This window comes from Nyctereutes procyonoides, unplaced genomic scaffold (genome assembly GCF_905146905.1).
Source record: "Nyctereutes procyonoides isolate TBG_1078 unplaced genomic scaffold, NYPRO_anot_genome, whole genome shotgun sequence".
In the NCBI taxonomy this organism is placed as follows: Eukaryota; Metazoa; Chordata; class Mammalia; order Carnivora; family Canidae; genus Nyctereutes; species Nyctereutes procyonoides.
Window position 1 is genome coordinate 72,705,283 of NW_026575125.1, and position 21,133 is coordinate 72,726,415.

Here is a 21,133-nt window from a genome sequence, read left to right on the forward strand (position 1 = left end):
CATTTGGCCCAATCCTCTACTCCCTTCCCTTCTGGCAACCATCAGTTTGTTCTCTGTATTTCTGGGTTTAATTTTGCATTTTGTTTCTGCATTTTTAGGTTCCACTTATGAGTGAAATCATATGGTATTTGTTTTTCTTAGTGTAATTTATTTCACTTAGCATAACACCCTCTAGGCCCATCCATGTTGTCTCAAATGACACAATCTCATCCTTTTTATGGCTGCATATTCCATTTTATACAGACACACACACACACACACACCTATCTTATCCATTCATTTATTGTTGGATACTTAGGTTGCTTCCATATCTTGGCTATTGTAAATAATGCTATAATAAACATAGTGGTGCATACATCTTTTAATGGCTGGACAGTATTCCAATTATAGAATTGACAGAATTTAATCATTTTCTTACAGATGGAAATTTAAGTTGTTACCAATTTTTCACTGTTATAAACAGTGCTGTAATGAACATTCCTGTACATATCTCTTTGCACAAGTGTGGCCAGGTTGCCATAGGAAAAATTCCTAGAGGTTAAAATTTGGAGGCAGAAAGTATGCCTGATTAATTTTAACAAATATTGACAGATTGGCTTCCAAAAATTTGCACCAATATTGTACTCTCATGCCAGTGATGAGAACCAGTGCCTATTTATCTCCAATATCACTTAAATTCAATATCTGGGATTCACATTTGAGCCTTTCAGCATCTATAGAGCACTCTGAAATATCCATTTAGCTTTTCCTTGGCACAAAATGAGTTTAACAACTGTTTTAATAAATTAAAGGTTAGAACAATGCAAATTCACATGTACAACTCAGAGGGCTTGTCCCCAAAATGAATGATACAATGGTAACAGAGCTAATATGTGTCAATGTGCCTTGAATATAATACCGTGCTCTTCAGATGTTATTATCTCCATACATGAAAGTGTATTGTTTTCACATTTAGTTCCCTTAGCTCACACAGGTCAGCCTTGCTACTTCCCAGTTTCACATGGGAAAGTTTCACATGCTTTATTGTCAAGATTCATATCATACTTTCACTGAGCACACCAGAGGTTCTAAAGTCTGTGACTAAAGTGTATGACTAACGGTGCTAACCCTCCAAGAGAAAAGGCATAAGATTATGGACATGTGTATCCCCTTAAGACAGTAATAAAGGCTAATAGCAAAAGTTTCAAAGAATGAGGATTCCCACTCTTGGGTAGGTAAATCTTTTGGAGGGCCCCAAGGCATCTGCTTTTATGCATACGGCTTTTCAGAAACAGAACTCCACAGGTTTTGTGGGTTTTTTTTAAGATTTTATTTTTAAATAATCTCTACACCAAATGTGGGGCTCAAATTTACATCCCTGAGATCAAGAATTGCAACACTCCATGGACTGAGCCAGCCAGGCATCCCAGAACTCCACGGGTTTAGATGGAATGTCCTGGTGGGATGTTCTACCCTTCAGCTGCTCACACCACCTTTACCCTGGAAGTAGCAAGCAACTCTGAAAGCTGATGACCATGACCTTGTGAGGTGTAGGCGGGAGCAGGCTAGCTGAGAGAGCACTGAAATTTGACTTAGGCTCTCAGGACTGTGACAGCTGAGGGAGGGGCATTATTCTTCAACATTCATATCCCCTGGCCTGCTTCAGAACTAGGAGTCAGCTTCTCAGCAGGTATAAGGACAATGTTGCTAAGACGAAGTATAAGAGAGTGGGCTTCAGCACTCCCCTGCTGTGATTGGTTGTTTGAGGTGGTGGAGAGTCCTACAAACCTAAGTACTAATTGCTCCCTCCAGTTTTATTACCACGACAGGGTCTAGAAGGTTTAAGAACACACAGGAAACAAAATCCTGAAATTAGAAAGGAAATGGGTCCATCTACCACTATCCCTCACCCTACTCTCCCACTCCCTGTATGTAACTACATGTGAACATAAATATAAGTACATATAAATACATGTGAACACATACTCAATTTCATTCCAGGCCTTTTAGGACTTGACCTTTTTCCTCTAGGGTAAGTTGAGTGATGCCTCTTGATTACGAGTGTTTGTAAGAATGCTTGAGATGAACCCAACGATAGCCCAGAAAATATTCCTGGAACCGCTAACATATTAAAATAATTCCACAAAGGACCTAAGAGGATTTAGAGGCTTGTGTCATGATTAAGAGTGGAAGCTCTGGAGCCTGAGTGCCTAAAACTGAATCCTGGCTCTGATATGACCTGTGGCTTTGGGCAGGTCACTTCCCTTTTCTAGGCCTTAGAATCTTCATCTGTAAAATGAAGGATTAATAGTACCAACCTCATGAGGGTTGTTTTGAGGACTGAATGAAAGATATAGTGCATATAAAGCACCCATGCCAGACATACAGTAAATGCTTATAAATATTAGATATTATTTAATTCTCCTACAGTGCCTCACAGTTCTATGCCCCATAGCCTTCAAAGTATTTGTGGAACAAATGAAACTGACAACTATTAGTTTATTTAATACATTTCCTTAACAGGTCCATTTGCCCATACTTAGCCTACCGAATTTCCAATAATATGAAAAAAAGCTGTTGCTACATCAGCCTCTCTTTCCCCCAAACTTCATGGTTCTGCCTTCCATTTCCAAGACCCATTTGCTGGCCCCATCTCTGCCTCCTCTCCCACTAAGACTTGCCCCTACACAAGTACCCTGTGTCGCTTTAAGATTTCAAAGTGCAAAAAAGAGAGCAGTTAAAGAGGTGTATGCAGATAGGAGCACTTCCCTTGCCCTACCATCGTATTTTGAAATTTCTCCTTTTCCTGTGTATTTAGAATACTGCTGTGCAACAGGAAGGCCACCACCTAGAGGAGGTTAGAGTTCATTTGCATAAGGTATGGCTAGACTCTCTTCTCCTAGGGAAAGGGCAGCAGGTTTTTCAGGTCCCAAGTTGCTCCATACCCCTCACCCTGAACTCCTTGCATTCCAGAGATATTAAGTCATGGAGGCTGGGGAGGCTATGTGGGGGGAAAAATACACCCGGTCTAGTGCCAAGGCACATGGTTTCTGCCCTGTGTATCTCCACTCTAGCTCTAATTGGCCTGCTTGGCTTGGTATGTGTCACTGTGTTCTCATCACACCTGTACCTTAAGTAAGCTGATTCACATGCCTTTTACGGACTAAATTACAGTTCCACGCTGCTTCTGATTTTAATAGAAGGGCATATTAACCACTAGGGAGAAATTATTGCTTGAATTCCAAGAGACAGTGTGTTCTTCTGGAGGCCTAATAGATTCATTCAAATTCACCTTAAATTACATAGTCAGAAGACAAGAGTATGAGCTTTTTATGACATCAAGCTAAGTCTCATCATCAAAGATAAAATGAGGGAGTTGGACTGGAAAAGAAAATATTCACTGCTCCAAAGCGAGTCATTTTACTCTTCCCCAAATCAATTATCCAATCCTTTTAGCCCCAAACAACGGTTGAAGATGGGAAAACCCACACTAGACATACCAGGAAATAGGACCATTCTGGCTAAGAGCCCCGCTACTTAAAAAGAGGGAATACCTCTACCATAAAGTCGTGACACTGGATAAGAGGAAGGGAAATGGCTAAAATTCTTAATGTGATCTCAAGAGTAATGTGATCTTTAGGTGGGCATCACATGGGGATGAGAAGCTTTAGGTCAGATTGTTCACAATTTCTCAAAACCTTGCGGTAGCAACAGTTGATACATGCTACTAGGAATTCTCAAATACTGAGATACTGGGTCCCAGGTGGCAGTGGCCCTCCTAACCTCAATTCCTTGGTTACCTTGGAGGCATCTAGCTGACATCCCCATCAAAATGCCCAACTGATATGAGATACATGAAAAAAGGAGATATGTATTCATCCACTGGGGGTATGAGAATGAGCAGAAGGTTGATAAACATTCCTTATTGCAAAATAAAATCCTGTAGGCAAAAACCAGTACCAATGATGAGTTAATGTGATCTCGTTTCCCTAGTAGTAGTAGTAGTAGTAGTAGTAGTAGTAGTAGCTGCCATCCAAACCCCAAACAGCATGAAGGTAATATTCCAGCTATTATTACCTTCTCTCTCCCCTAAAAAAAAACCCAGCAAAATACTCAGAATAGTAGGAGATGCAAAGCAATCTTCATTTCTTCCTTACATTAGAAACATTTTCAATTACAGTTCAGCCTCTCTGCAATCTATATCAAGTAGTCAAATGTCAAGAGCACAGAAAAACCAGGTTGGAGGGAATTCCTGATAATGAGGCATTAAGTGAGAGATTTTCCTCAACCACTCCATTCCACAAGCTGGTGCCCATGCAGGTCCCTGAGAAAGAGTCATTCTGGCTTATGCCCTGAAGGAATCCTAGTCAGCACTCCCTCCTCAGAGTGTGCCTATGAAGGGCTGCTTGAAAAGAGAGGTCTTTGATGAAAGATCACTAGTAAAACCCTAATGGAAAGCTAACTTGTTTGGGGAGCAGCTCTTTTAATAGTGGGGGTTTTCTTCTTAAACCAGAGTTTCTCATTGGAATAAAAAAAAAAAACCACAACCAGCCATGCTTACAGTTACAATTCCACATTAACCAGCCAGGTTCCTGGGAGGTACCCATAACTAGCAAGTTGTCATACTCTCTAATCAGTCCAGATATGCTCTGGTGGAATTCTGGGCCTTCATCTCAGCCCTAGGAAAACTCAGTAATGCCTCAAGCAAATGAGCAGAGCTACAAGATCACACCCAGAGAGCTTAAGGTGCTTGGAGGTAAATTATCCCCTCGGGCAGCCACAGCTTCCCTGGGTGGGAGGGGGTGTTCACCATATCTCTGATCCTTCTTGGTATATAGTAGCTACCCCCTTTTCCAAACAGACCAGTCAATCTTAAGGACATAAAACCTATTTGGGAGCTGTTCTTTCTTCTTATAGGCTTACCAGAAAATTCAAGAAAATATCCTAGTGAGTACTCACCTAAGAGCCTCATCCTCTCCTTCAATTTCAAAGTTGCTCTTGGCAAACCCCAACCTATCCCCAAATACCCAGAAGATAGAATCAGACAATGCTTGGCCTTGCTTCAGCATCACAGGATGGTTCTGAGTTCTCAATCCTGCCCCGAGGGTGCTGGTGGCAGCAGACACAATGGAGGTAGTCCACTACGTTGTGGGTAAAGAGTGAGCGCAACGGGTGCAAGTACTGGAAGAAAAGGAGCATGAAGCCAATGGAAATCAGGTAAGCAATGATTAGCTGCAAAGAAATCAAGGAATGACAGTAATTCAATAACACTTTCACTCCACAGAACTTGAAAACCAAAACCATGATCACATTCTCTACCAATCTTAAGCTATAGTGCAGGCCCATATGTCCCCAGTTCTGACCTTTGTCAACAAGGTCCCTGTCTGCCAATTTCAACTGCAAAGCTGACCAGCAAGAGAAGTTGATGCCTGCATAGAGGACAGTAATGGAAATCAGCACCACCAGGGTGCCGACCCGGCTGAAATTTTTCTCAATGTTATTAGGCATCTGGGCACCACTCCTCCAGAACTTAACCCAGGGCTCAAAGAGGATGATCAGGAAGTTGAGCAATAAGAAGGGCACAGCTTTCAATTTCAAGGTGGCTGAGAAGAGCACCAGAATCACTAGGCGGGAAGTGATCTCCAATGTCCGCCAGATGGTGATGCAGAGGACTTCTAACGGCCCAAGGCGAATCTTGTATTCATCATACTTGATCTGGATAGCCAACATATTGCAGAGGGTAGCCCCATAGGTGACAGATATCAGGGAAAAGACCATTAGCACAGCTGTAGAAAAAAAATAACAGAAAAAAACAGATAATCAGACTATGTTAGCAAAGCTTGAACTCTGACCCAGAGGTCCAGAGAGATGATAGGTGAGACCTGCGGTGCCCAGTGAAGAGAAAATTCATGTATGAACACAGCTGTGTTAGCACAGAAAACAGCATGCACAGAAAAAAATGGAATTAGATAAAGTAAAATATATATATATATATATATGTGATAGGGATTATACCGGTTTTTTTAAAGCTTATTTTCTATGTTTCTGTTTTCTAAATTTCCCACAATTAACACACATTGTAACTTTAATAATCATATAAACATCCAAAATGAACCTTTTTTGTATATTTTTTATTGGAGTTCAATTTGCAAACATATAGCCTAACACCCAGTGCTCATCCCGTTAGGTGCCCCCCTCAGTGCCCATCACCCAGTCACCCCAACCCCCCGCCCACCTCCCTTTCCACTACCCCTTGTTCGTTTCCCAGAGTTAGGTGTCTCTCATGTTCTGTCACCCTCACCAATATTTCCCACTCATTTTTCTCTCCTTTCCCCTTTATTCCTTTCCACTATTTTAAGAAGAGTGGATCTCAGAACTAATGTTGAGAGGTCACTAACACAGAAAGAACACATATAAAGGGATAAGGCAGCACCCACTTGATGAAATAGGCTTCTGAGCAAACAATGAAGGAGGCAGAAGGAATTCCGAAAAAAATCCAGTCCTAGGAAATTCATAGGTAACGCCTTTGGTTACAGAAGTCCTTCTTGACAAACATTATATGGTCTCATTCATTTGGGGAATATAAAAAATAGTGAAAGGGAATAAAGGGGAAAGGAGAAAAAAATGAGTGGGAAATATCAGAGAGGGAGATAGAACATGAGAGACTCCTAACTCTGGGAAACGAACAAGGGGTGGTAGAAAGGGAGGTGGGCGGGGGGTGGGGGTGACTGGGTGACGGGCACTGAGGGGGGCACTTGATGGGATGAGCACTGGGTGTTATTCTATATGTTGGCAAATTGAACACCAATAAAATAGATAGATAGATAGATAGATAGATAGATAGATAGATGATGATAGATAGATAAGAAATCCCTTCATTTGGGACACCTGGGTGGCTCAGTGCTTGAGCGTCAGCCTTTGGCCCAGGTCGTGATCCTGGAGTGCTGGGATTGAGTCCCACATCGGGCTTCCTGCAGGGAGCCTGCTTCTCCCTCTGCCTGTGTCTCTACCTCTGTGTGTGTGTGTGTCTTTCATGAATAAATAAATAAAATCTTTAAAAAAAAAAAGTCCCTTCTTTGACATGTATCTTCTTTAAGAAACTAATCTTGTATGTATGTCAGGAATGTGTCAGAATGTATACTGAAAATTCCATGAAGGCAGAAAGGACCATGTCTATTTTGTTCACTGCTGTATCCCAGAGCCAAACACACACTGCCTGGAATATAATAGGTGATCCATAAATGTTTGTGGAATTAATGAGGAATTCTGAGTTTACAGAGGCAGCATAAAATATCTACAATTAGAAGCCCTCGGTTCAGCTCTGTGAAAGCTGTGTGAAAGTCACTGAATATCTGTGTGCTTTAATTCCCCAATTCACTGAGATCTCTAGAATTGCTTGCATTAATCATCAGCAATATCAATTTATCACCCAGCTGCTTTGGTATATTTTAGGAATCTTCAAACTTCTACCAGAGTTGTTTTAAAAAAATGTTTAAGGGTACCTGGGTGGCTCAGTGATTGAACATCTGCCCTTGGCTCAGGTTGTGATCCCAGGGTACTGGGATCGAGTCCCAAATCAGGATCCCTACAGGGAGCCTGCTTCTCCCTTTGCCTATGTCTCTGCCTCTGTGTCTCTCATGAATAAATAAATACAAATAAAGTCTTAAGAAATAATAAAACAAATTAAAATTAATTTACAAAAATTTTAGACCCTACTTCATAGCCCATAACATCCATACCACTGTATAGAGTTTGGTCCCTGAAGGGTCAGGGTGCTCTATAACTTGCTACATTGAGTCTCAACTATAGATCACACAGTGTCCCTTTCCTTTTATTCCTTTGTATCAAAGAATACCAATCACTAAAAAAGTGAGAGAGGCCTAAGGGGTAAATCATCCAAAAAAAAAGCTGGAACTTTGTGTTCCCATAAAAATACTAGCTCCAGGGAACTGGAGCCATAGAGATGTCAACTTAATCTGCAAGGAAAGTGAAGACTTCCCCATGGAAACCCAAAAAGCAGCACAGCTTTGCTTCCAAGATCCTTTTCAGCTCTAAGTAGTCTTGGAATCTCAAAGACTGGAATGAGAGACTCTCTTGAACTGTTTACTCTTAGCCTGATGTTTATTTATTATTTTTCCATGTTTATTGAGATATAATTGATGTATAATGTTGTATTAGCTTAAGGTGTACAACTTAATGATTTGATACACTCTTAGCTTTATAAACCACTGTTAGTCCCATCCTTAAGTGTTGACGCTTGTAGTTGGGAACATCAGAGGGTATATACATCTAGCCACATGTGGTGATGCTTTCCCTTGAATTAGAACTTATTTATTGATAGTAGTGTAATAAAAGAAAGCCTGATGCAATAAATGTAAAAACACCTTCCATCTGTCTCCCTACAAATAGATTCATGTCATAAGAGATCATAATGCTGTTAATGAATTTGCTCATCTAGACTGATCCAGATGGTCTCCAAGAGAAAAGGCGATTAGAAAAGAGGTAGCAAGGAGAAAGAAGAGTGGATGAAAATGAAGAAACCTAACCCAGAAAATCACTTACAAGACTGAGATGGTACTCTCAGGAAGTTTTTAATAGGAGAAATTGCCAAAGAACTAAAAACAAGGCCTTGGAAAAAGTTTCCCTTACATCCTTTGTATGGTGATATAGTTAGAAACATGGGCTCTGCAGGCAGACCTCTTGGATTCCAATCCAATCTTGCCATCTATTACTTCTCAGTGCCTCTATTTCCTCATTTGCTAAAAAGGGGATAATAATTACATCACAGGGTTCTTGTAAAGATTAAGTGAAATAATTACATGCAAGGGACTTAGAGAAATGTTCAGAACATAGCAAATGCTATCTGCTAGCTCCTATCATCATCATCATCATTCACTATTTCCAAAAGTGTAGTACATGCATTTCTCCTACTTAGACACTACCCTGACACTTAGGAAGTCAGGCGATTTAAAAACTAATAGAACAGGGATGCCGGGGTGGCTCAGTGGTTGAGCATCTGCCTTCGGCTCAGGTTGTGATCCTGGGGTCCTGGGATCGAGCCCCACATCAAGTTCCCCACGGGGAGCCTGCCTCTCCCTCTGCCTATGTCTTTGCCCGTGTCTCTCATGAATAAATAAATTATTTAAAAAATAAAATAAAAACTAATACCTAGAAATAAGCCTTACAAAAATGTGCAAGACCTTTAGCAAGAAAACTATACGACTTTACTGAAGTACATTTCATGAAATATTTTTTATGTACTTCAATAAAGTTGTATAGTTTTCTTGTTCCAGGCCTTGCACATTTATGACATAAATTATGGGGATAGTTCATGGATGTAGACTTATCTCCAGACTCATCAAGCTGGATATGTTAAATAGGTATAGGTTTTTGTCAATTATACTTCAATAAAATGCTGTAGAAATATTTAAAGAAACGGAGAGAGATGTCATCTTGTAATATGAAGCTGATTGGTCCTACAAAGATACACATTCCCTCTGAAATAACCTAAGTAATTTAATGCATTACCAATACACAATCTCAGTGGTTTTTTTTCTTTTTTTGTTGTTACCCTTTTGCCTTGTTTTGTATTTTGGCAGGGGAATTGACAAACTGATTGTGGAAATGCATCTATTTGGAAGATGAACCTAAATTGCCCTATCAGATAGGAGCTGTGAAAGGCCTTTGTAAGAAGTTCACAAGATCTAAAAGCAATAAAGAACTTAAGTACATAAAATTTAATACTTCAGAAAGCCAGAAGATAAAATTATCTTGTGTATCTTATATATGGTATGTTCCACATGTGTTCATGCACATTTAAAATGTATACACATACAAAACATACAAATGTATACATACATACTTATCTACAGCAGAGAAAGGATTAATACCAAGAAGAAAATAGCTCTTACAAATTAATAAAAGACAACCCACTACAAATAAGCACTTTAAAGAACAAAATATCTAAACATGAAAAGATGTTCAGCTGTGTTCACAATTAAAAACAAATTATTTAAGTAATCAGTTATAATTATATAACTAAATAATATTTAGCTTAATATACAAAGAAAAAAGATATTCATACCCTTAGGAATATAAATTCATACAACCTTTTGGGAGGGCTATTTGCAGTAGTGATAGAATTCCAAACATGCATATCCTTTCACCCAGCACTTCTATTGCTAAGAATTTAGCTACAAAGTCTCATTCCAGTACACAGATACTTAGAAAGATGTTCACTGGAGCATAGTTTGTAATTAGAAAAAACTTTTTTGAAGGGGAAAATCAGAAACAAACTTTAATCCTACCAATAGAAGATTGGAGAAATAAGAAAGAATGGTCCAGTTCATATAAGAAAAATATATATTATATATTTATAATTTATTATTATGATGTATGCCTATATAAATAACCATTGAATAAAGATATATTGGCATACTTTTGAAAAAGACATGTTGAACACAATGTTTTTTTAAGATTTTATTCATTTATTAATGAGAGACACACACAGAGAGAGGCAGAGACACAGGCAGAGGGAGAAGCAGGCCCCACGCAGGGAGCCCGATGCAGGACTCGATCCCAGGTCCCCAGGATCACACCCTGGGCTGAAGGCAGACGCCAAATTGCTGAGCCACCCGGGCTGCCGGAACACAATGTTTAATACAGCCCTTTCTTACAAAAATACATAATACATAATAAATATATATTGTATGTATGTTTACATAGTCAAAAAAGTCTGGAAGGATATACACTGAATAGTTAATAGAGATTACTTTTGGGGAGTAAAATTACATCTCCTATTTAATATACATTCTGTGTGGTTTTGAATCTTTGCCATAACCATGTCTGATTTTTAAAATTAAAAAAATAATGGCCAAAAATAGAAATACATGATCATAACAAACATTTTAAACCATAGAAAGTTCGAACCATACGGAAGGGTATAAGGTAAAAGGCAAAAGTCTACAGACTTCTCATCTTCACTCCCCAGAGGTAAATAGTTTCTGATATATCTTTCCAGAAATTTTCGATACGAATACAATTCCTCGTAGGCCAAATGGCTTGTGCATGCATTACTTTTGTAAAGTATACATATTTTAATTAGATACTTTGATGACCTTCAAAATTCTCAGGAGGAAAAGCATCATCATTTCCCTTTCTCTTCACATCACTGTCAATTCTAGGTAGGTAAAAAAGCTTTAAGACCAACAGAATGTCATGAACAATTCTTAGCGGAGGAAAAGAGCAAAGGGCACAAATTCCCTCCTTATATTCATTTGCAACATGGGGCTTTGCAAGCAGCTGTGTACCCACAGCTGTATCAGCTCCAGCCTAAGCAGATGAGGCTAATCTTGAGCTGTTAAAACTCATTAACCGTACTTTATCTTGACTTTGAAAACATGACTCACATTTTCTCCTCTCTTAGAGGTCTTACTCATCCAAAGATCCGTCTTTTACAAGTGGGAACTTAAGACTGTGACCTCTTGGGTAACTTCCCTCAACACAGAATTCAGAAGATCAGAACTGGGGGGAATCCCTGGGTGGCTCAGCGGTTTAGCGCCTGCCTTTGGCCCAGGGCACGCGATCCTGGAGTCCCAGGATCGAGTCCCACATCCAGCTCCCTGCATGGAGCCTGCTTCTCCCTCCTCCTGTGTCTCTGCCTCTGTCTCTGACTATAATAAATAAATAAATAAATAAACAAACAAACAAACAAATAAATAAATAAATAAATCTTTAAAAAAAAAGATCAGAATTGGGACCAAACCTCATTCTCATTGGTATTCATTCCACACCCTATTTCTTTCTCCCCACTGGAGAGAAGTGATTAAACCAATGGTTCCCAAACGTGGCTGATCAGAATCAACTGGGGGTATTTTAAAATAATAAAAATACAGATTCCTGGCCTCCCCACACTCAGACTGAGTGAGGTTTGAGTAGGAGATGTAAGTTTTTAAAAAGGAGCTTTCACCCAGTAATAGGTTTTCTCATGATCAGTAATATTTGGGAACTTCTTATTAAAAGATGACCATCCTTACACCAAAACAAATGGAAAGTCCTCAGGATAATTTAAACACTCTGGTCTAGGGAAAATGTCCTACTGACTGCTGGTATTACCAGCTTCTCTGGGCCCAGAAAGGCTCATCTGTGGCAGTTTTGGTCTTAAATAGCTTACCCCAGTTAAGAAATGTGGCAGGCCTAAGATGTCTGGCTCCCCTAGTTCTTCATCCACCAGCACTGTCCAAAGGTTCTGTAATACCCATGCTGCCCAGTACAGTAACCACTCACCACACACAGCTATTGAACTCTTGAAATGTGGCTTGTATGACTGAGGAAGTAAATTTTTTAAAGATTTTATTTATTTGAGAGAGACAGAGAGAGCACAAGGTGGGGGGAGCAGCAGAGGGAGAGGGAGAAGCAAGCTCCTTGGTGAGCAGGGAGCCCAACATTGAGCTTGATCGCAGGACCCTGAGATCATGACCTGAGCCGAAGGCAGACACTTAACCGACTGAGCCACCCAGGGACCCTAGAAGTAAATTTTTTATTTCATGTTTCATTTTAATTTAAGTAGCCACATGAAGCTGGTGACCAGTGTATTGGACAGCTCAGGTCTGGATTTCTAAGACCCTTGATTTAAATGGAGCCCTCCCCTCTCCTGACCCACTCACCTCTACCCAGGGGGACCTCTGCAGAGATCAGAGTCACATAGAGCTGATAGGTCAGCTGGGGCACTGAGCCCAGGAAGGCTTGGATCTGTGACATACGCTTGTAGGCATTGCGGTGCATGGCCAGGGTCCGGATGGAGTGGCCCACCTCCCATTCTATCAGCACCTCCTCGCCATTTATTAGCATCTTCTTTCGGGTGAGGCTGACATAGGGCTCCTCCTGCCCCTCTTTCTTCCACAGTGTGAGGTACTTAATCATGGCCTCCAAACATCTGCAGAAATAAAGCATCATGGGTACTTAATTAAAGCTGTCCTGGGAAAGAAGGTTGGGGAAGGGGGGATAATAATACAATTCAGGGAGTTTGTGCTACTTTTTGCCATTCCTTAATTCCCATTCTACTCATTTCTTGTGAGTCAAAGAGATAGTTATGTCTGCTACAAGTTACTTGAGTCTAAATCCTTTTTTGTTTGGTCGGTCATCTACTGACCTGAGAACACCATTTCATAGTGTTACTTGGAGGATTTAAGGAATTTGCTTGGTCTCCTTAAGAATAAGCCTATGGTAGAAAAGCACCTTGAACACAAAGACATTATATAAATAATGTGTTGAGAGAAAATGATGAAGGCTCTTAAAGGCCCTGGTTTTCATAACACCTCAAGTTCCTGAGGTAAAGCAATCTGTATGCAAAGCATTTAGCTCTATACTTGGGGCTTTTGAGTTCTGCTTTTTTCAAGACAAAGCCCACAACTATAATTGTCTTGCCAAAAAGTCTTGGACGGGATCTAGAAAAAACCTCACATCTATACAGTAATGCCATTCAATAACAAAGCTACTTAAAGACTTGACAACTCAGAACTGAATGTGCTACATACCTAGGGAATACCAAAAGATCTCTCTAAAAGTTGTTTTGGGGGCCTCTTGACCTGTTTGGGGCCAACAGCCTTTTAAACTTCTTTCTTTACAAAGAGGAAAACATCTTTACCAACCTTGAAATAGTGATAAGACCACATTTCTTGCTGTATCCTTCCCATCTCTCCCATATAAATCAGAAGTCTTTAATCAGTTCTGATGTGGTGAATAGAAGAGAAGCAACTAGAACATCTTGTTTTGGAACACCTGAGTTACCACTTCCTCCACTCACCCTGACATGAATGGAAACTGTGGACTATTATAATAAGTAAAAACAGTTGTGGTGAAAATTAAGCCATCTTTCCTGACTGAGGGTATGGGTTGTATTTATCTTGCTCACCATCCTTATCATATGGTGAGTATTTGATAAATATTTTCTGAGTAAATGAAAGAGTAAGAAGCAAGAATTCAGGGTGAGAAATGATGGGAGGAGAGGATAATAATAATGGCAATGTAATTTAATGGAAAAATAGGCTAAAGACAAGCTCAGAGATTTATATGCTTCCTAGGCCTTTGGTTCTGAATGAAAGGGTTTGGAACATGTGCTGCCTGCTATTCTCCACAGGATCCCTTTGAGAGTGGGGCATATGTGCCAGTCTGAAGCATGCAGCTTCCTCCTAGAAAGTGGATGTTTCAAACTCTAAAACCTGGGAGAGGAAAAGGTGGAAGGAGGAGAGAACACAGAAGAAAAAAGCTAAGTGCATTTCCAACAAAATATTTTAGATTTTAACCCAGGCCCATCAGTGCTATTGCTGAATAAAATACTGGGGGAGGTAGTGGCAGGAAGAATTCTGTTTATGCTTCTAAAGGCTATTTAGTGATTTAAGTAAGAGTGTTTGACTTGGTTATAAGCTTTAGTAAGTTAGGGTACATTTTGGGGGATCCCTGGGTGGCTCAGTGGTTTAGCACCTGCCTTTGGCCCAGGGGTGATCCTGGAGTCCTGGGATCGAGTCCCGCATTGGGCTCCCGGCATGGAGCCTGCTTCTCCCTCTGCCTGTGTCTCTGCCTCTCTCTCTCTCTATGTCTATCATGAATAAATAAATAAATAATAAATAAATAAATACATACATACATACATAAATAAATAAATAAATCTTAAAAAAAAGTTAGGGTACATTTTCATTTTCGGGAGTATCTTTGTATCTCATATCAGGGAGCCAGGCCCTCCAAACATCTTCATGTATCTAATAGTACTGATTAAGTTCCTTCCTCTCTAAAAAGTAATTTGCCTTGAACATAAGCATATCAAGGATATAATTTATGAGCTTTTAATTATTTCTTTCCTGCTGTCAGGTTAGCTATTATAAATGCTTTCCAATCATTTGTAGTGGAAGCTAAACAACAAAAATGAAATATAGTTCTCATTATTCCATATGATGGGTCCAAATCAAAGATGGCTCGAGAGGCCAAGAGCAAAGGAAGTCTAAACTCTGGACTGGGGCAGTACTTGCTGAAATTTGCATCTTGAGAGTGTTTGATCTGTTAACAGACCACCTTTGAAAAAGGAGAGAAGAATGGTTTCCTTGTTCCTCTGATGCCATCTCTAAATTTGTTTTTTGTTTTTTTCCAGAGACAGAGCAGAAGCATGCACATGCACTCAGTCGGGAGGGGTAAAGAGGGAAAGGGTGAGAGAGGGAGAATCTTGAGCAGGCTCCACACCCAGCACAGAAACCCACTCGGGTTCCATCTCAGGACTCTGACCTGAGCTGAAATCATGAGTTGGACACTTAACCAACTGAGCCACCCAGGCACACTAATGTTTCTAAATTTCTTGGTTCCAAGTTCAAGATGAGGTCTTTCTTTTTTTTTTTTTTTTGAGGCCTTTCTTTTACAGCTTAACTTCAAAGATTTAGAATTGGAAAGAACTTTTAGATTACTTGGTCCAAATGTTGCATATAGGCCAGCTGAGTCACATCTGACCAACAGCTGTGGTTTGTTTGGTCCACGTTGTGTTATTTAATTAGTCAAGTTGCCAAAATTTTAAATGATATTTCATATCAAATCTTGTCTTGGAAGCTTCTGTTGAAAAGTTGGGGAATCTGGCAATACTGGGTCTGAGTTCCAAGAGCGACACAATGGGCTGGAACTGTAGAGTAGTTGCCTCCTTTAGGCAAATCATGCAGACTCTAGCTTGCCACACTGTTCACTACTCTCCATCATTTCTCTAACACTGAGACTTAATTTTCATTTATCATCACACATGAAGCTACTGGTTTTCTCATACTTGGCCCACTTCACTCATTTATGAGACCTGCCTGGCCCCTGTAAGCGTTTGTGTTTGAGTTGAGACCCATGAGCTGGCCCAACCCACTTATCATACAGATGAAGAAACTGGGGCCCAAGACATCTTCATAGGTTTCACCAAAGCCCAGCAACTAGTCAATGACAGAGGGAGGACTAGACTCCAGGCCACTGGAATTCCAGGCTGTTTTTGCTGATATCCCATATTTTCTCCAATGGAGCCTACTCAATCCCTCCTTGTTTGAACATTTATTGTTTTAAAAAAAATTAAGGCAGGGGAGTTCCGTCCTCAAATAACTGCAGTTTCAGACTGTGGTTATTTCTCTAAGGAAGAAATATTACCCCATTGCAATTACAACATCAACACTCTGACACATATTCTTCAGCTGACTGCAGGTGCATCTGCCTCTCTTGCAATGAAGACAAACTTGGTCCATTCCTTCCTCCTGACTTCGTAAGTTTTGCAACATCTCCCTAACCTGAAAATCCCACAGTGTCCAGATAAGACTGCTGACACAGATGCCTGTCTCCCTAAGATAAGGCACATTCTCATCCTTTCAAGGCAATCTGAATGGAAAGAACTGATATGTAATTACAGTGTGCTACAGCATCCAGATGGAGAGATGGACTATCTTCTTGTGCCCCCTCTAACCTTGTACCTTTATTGCAGAAAGATACAAAGAGATAAACAGGAGACTGATGAACCAAAAGAAGAAAATGAACTACGATGGATTGAGGTACTGAATGACCACAAATAGCTTAAAATACTTTCCAGATGTCAAAGAACTCTGGAAAATTTGAAAATGGCACCACCACCACCAGCCCAAGCAGCTCAATGTAAAGAAACCAAATGTGAGATCCAATTAATAGAGTGTCCAAAAGACAGGATCAAAATAACACACTCTGAAGTTATGTCCTGTTTACACAGGTTAACCACATAAGCTGGTCCTATAGCAATTTTCACAACTCGAATCCAAATAGCAAACACTAATGAAAGCATATCAATGGTACCATATATGGTTTTAGAACACAAGTACATGCCACATGTTCACTGTGGTGGCAATAAATATTTAAGATAAGATTTTTTTGGATGGTAGGCAAGTAAGCCCAAGAGTGGGAGGGAATGGGAGAATTGATTAGAGACACATTATCAGTCTTGTAAATATTAGCTTCATCTTTCTCTGCACAAACCGTGGGGGGGTGAAGTAGAAATTAAAAATTGCTCACCTGATAACAGGTCCCAAGAGGATTAGATGCATAAACAATGAAAGCGGCTTGTCTTTGGCCAGATCTCTGTGAACAAAAATGAGGGTCAACTGGACCATAATGGATGAAAACATAAAGAAGGATAAGGTGTATGTCATCCAGTAGGTTTCACTATTCTTTCGATAGACTCTAACCATGTACAAGGCAGATGCAGCCTCCCCACAGTACAAAAAGGTGGAGAAGAGGATGCCAAATGGAAAGGTAAATCGGGGGTTGGCCCCACGGATGACATCTTCCTCCAGAGATGAAATTGGATCCACGTTAGGCTCCTCCGGAATTTCATAAACTCGGTCCATTGTCGAGGTTCTGAGTGCTTGAGTCTGGTCTTCAGGGCAACCCCCACCCACCCCCAAGAGAACCCTATAGCCACTGCAGTCCAAGTATTGGTGAAGACAGCTGTCAAGTACAATTCCAGAACGGAGATCTGCTAGTTAGAGCAGGAGACCCCCTCTTTCTAGTTTCCAGTTACACTTGTTGGAGTATGGGATGGGGAGCCCAGGAGTACCACTTTGAACTTGACTCTTCATTGGCCCAGGCTTCCAATCGTCAATATACGTGCTGTGAAACCTGGACAGGGCCAAAGCAAGCATTTTAGCGCTCGGGCTGGAGTCCAGTTTCAGGCACGAGAAAGGGTGGACACAGCTGTTTCCTTGGCCGCTTCACCTTTCGCAGGATGCCCACCCCCCCACCGCAAGAAGGGGGTTAGCCCCTCTGTCGGGGCACCAACACTCAGCAGCACCTTCCGAGGAGTCCTGACCACGATGCCCTCTCACCCCTGCCGAAACCTGAACCAGGGCAGAAGAGGGGGTGGAGCCTGAGCGTCCCTTCGGGGGCTCATTCCGGTGCCTAGGTCCCCTAGCTATCGTCAGGCTGTGGCTACGAGCTCGCCGGCTCGCCGCTGCTCCCTCAGAACCCGCGCAGAGGCGAGGGTTCTCGAGCCGGCTGCTTGGATTCCCCAAGCTCCGCCCGCACGGCAGCCGCCGGCCGGGGGCAGGAGCAAAGGCACAGCCCCGGCCGGGAGCGCAGTCTCGGGGGAGAGGAGCCGAGAGCGCGCGCCCGCGCGTTACGGATCCAGAGAAAGCTAGAGGGGCTTGTTTTCCGCAGAGAAACTTTGCTAGCGAGAAGCACGACGTGTGGGGCGCCAGCCCGGGAGGGCAAAGGCAGACGTCGTCTGCTGCTGGGGTCCTCCCCGGCCTGCAGTTCCAGCTGCGAGAGAGGTCGGGCGGCTTCAGGAACTAAGGCACTGATGACCGGGGCGGGCGAAAGGGGAGGGACGGCTGGGGCCACACAAACCCAGCCTGCGGGTTCCAAGGCTGGCAGCCCAAAGATGCTCCGTGGGGGCGGGGGGGGGCGGGGGAGAGGCGCCACACAAAGAAGCTTGGGCTAGCCTCCGGAATGGCTTCTCACCACGACCCCAGGATCCCAGAGGAAGCCACAGCTTTCCTCTTCCCCCAGAGAAGCAGACGCCCACTTCTACCCCGCCCTCCTGAACTAGCGAGCTGGCACCCTTGCTCAACCCACGCGGTTAGGCAGGTATGTCTCTCTCGGCCTCAGGGTTGAACTTACCTAGGTCCTATTGCCCTCCAGATAATTACCAGGGCGGGGGGTGGGGAGGAGACCTGAGAGGCAATTGGGCCATAGTTTCCTTTCCAAACAAGACTGTATTCAGCAGAGGTAAGATAGAAAAGGATGCGGGGCAGGGGGTGTCAAGATTCAAGGTCAGCACTGAAAGCTCTTATTATATACCTTGATTTCCCCACTTGCAAAATGAGGCCAGGATAGGAACTTTAGAGTGAACTTCCAGGTCTTTGGCTGGAAGGTTCAGAAGAGGTGCCAAATTCTAAATAGACTGGAGAGAAGCCAAGAGAGCTGTTAGTAAAAACTGAGAGGGATAACTTAAAGAGCTCAGAAAATTGCCAAGATTCTTAAGATCAATCCTCCCCCACCTCACTGAGCTTTTGTTTTCATGCCTTCATTTGCATAATTCTAAACCCCAGAGAAAAAGAGAAAACATCTGCCTCCTGGTAATAATATAAATGTAGCAGAGCTTGTGCCAATCTCCTTTTGCTGCAGGAAGTCAGTAAAAAGAATCTATGTGATGAGTGGCCAACCAGCAGCCTGCAAAATGACGGCCTGGAGAAAGACTTAGGCTTGTTGTTGTGTTGATTTTTCGGATTCCAGCAATTGCTGCCTCCTTTCCCCATGGCTGATGCAGTGACAAATCAACTTCTAAACATTCTTGCCTTTAAAGCAGGCACACTATCTCAATCTGCACCTGGGCTAGTAGCTGCCTTAGCAGGCTTATCCTTCCTTTCCTTTTCACAAGGCAGGTCAACACTGTCTGAGAACACTTCACACAATGGTGTTAATTGGTTGGGGCTTTCCAGCTAGCACAGGGTTCTCCACCAACAGTGGAGAACTTCTGAGGGCTTCTTAGGAACCTGTTCTCAAGATGGATCTCAAGTAGCCGACTCGGTTTGCTGAGCTAGGATAAGTTGGTTACCCTAGCATGGGAGAATGAAGCTAAGAAGAATGTAGAATCCCAATTCTTCTAGCCTTTCTTCCCTTCCCTTTCTGCCCTCAGCACTCCCCAGATACACAAATCTATCTACAAGGCCTTCCTACTTTATTCCTAAATGGCTCCCTCTGGATGCCATTCATTAAAGGCTTTCTATGATCACCACACTACTTCCCTCTCTAACTTCATCATCTGCATTAGCCTACCACGCACCCTTTGCTGCAGTCCAGCAAACTTTCTCATTTAATTATACTGGCCTTGTGCACTTCCACCTCTGTGCCTTGTGGAGGTCATTTACAGTGTCCTTCACTCTTTTTCCATTAGTCCAAACCCTAACCTTCCTTCAAGGGTCAGCTCTAGCACTACCTACTCCAAGAACCCTTCTTTCACCTCCCCAACCCTTGTCTTTGTGCTACTGGCACACGCTCTCGCAGAAGTGTAGACTCAGGGAGGGATGTTCAATTAATGTTTACTGTGGTTCTTGTTGATGACAGTAATGATTAAAAATGGTGACAGTGATGAAGCTTCCTCCCCCACACTTCCTCCAGGAAGCTATGCAAGACTCAGGCACACTCATCTCTAGAAAAGCTATAGCCACTGTAGCTGGGGCATAAAGTCATTTGGGACACCCACCTCCTCAATCATTCAGCTCACAGAGGATGCCAGCCCACATGGTATGTCCCTTCTCAGAGCTCCTACGGCACGTGTTTATTTTTTTTTGTCAATACCATAGTCTAGCACCAAATTACAAACTCTCTGAAGTGTATTACCTTTTCTTCCACAACTACATTACCTACCATGAGCTCCTTAAAGGCAGATCCCCTACCGTTAACACTTTTTTTTTTTTTGAACTCCCCCATGGCTGATACATACCTGTAACTTTCCTGCCATCTGATCCCCCTCACCTACCAGCTTCTCTGTTTTCAGCCCTAGGACTCTCTGGCGCTTTAGGTCACTAAATCCTGTGGTCTCTTATTTCCCTGTTCCTTTTGCCCTGCTGGGAGAAACCAAGAATTTGCCTTGTTTCTGTCCAACTTTCTTTCCTCTTTCAGGCAATCTTGAGGCTTCAGCCCTTGACTCGTCTTAGTAGAGACACTGGAAATGTTGACAGTTGTGAGACCACTGAAGCTCTAGGAGCCCTTTCCTCATTAAGACCACTCAGCTCCCAGGGTGCCAGGGTGGGTCAGTCGGTTAAGTGTCTGACTCTTGAAATCGGCTCAGGTCATGATCTCAGGGTCTTGAGATCAAGTCCTGAGTTGGGCTCTGCTCGAGATTCTCTCTCTCCCTCTGACCTTCTCTCTCCCTGCCCCACTTGCCTCCTCTTTCTCTCTAAATAAAATCTTTTTTTTTTTTTAAAGACCACTTATCTCTCAAAGACTAGTCAACTGAGGTGATATATCTAGGCTACCCCCTGAATACTAGATAGTGTCAGGGTCAATTTCTTCTTCTTGCAGAACCGAAGTTCTGCAGGAGAGGGAGACCCAAGATTTGACTCTCTCTTGCAACACCTCCAACCCCATACTCAGCAGAACAGAGAATGAATCTAAAAGCACTTGA

General features: G+C 42.2%; 1 protein-coding gene across 1 annotated transcript; it reads right to left on the bottom strand.

The window, feature by feature from the left end:
* Positions 1 to 346: 346 nt before the first annotated feature.
* XKRX (XK related X-linked) lies at positions 347 to 18,495 on the bottom strand. The gene is made up of 3 exons (XM_055337553.1): positions 17,020 to 18,495; positions 12,645 to 12,913; positions 347 to 5,765 (listed from the first exon to the last, which is right to left on the bottom strand). Exons 1-3 carry the CDS (start codon positions 17,352 to 17,354, stop codon positions 5,020 to 5,022), a joined length of 1,350 nt encoding a protein of 449 aa, XP_055193528.1. The 5' UTR covers positions 17,355 to 18,495; the 3' UTR covers positions 347 to 5,019.
* Positions 18,496 to 21,133: the final 2,638 nt, after the last annotated feature.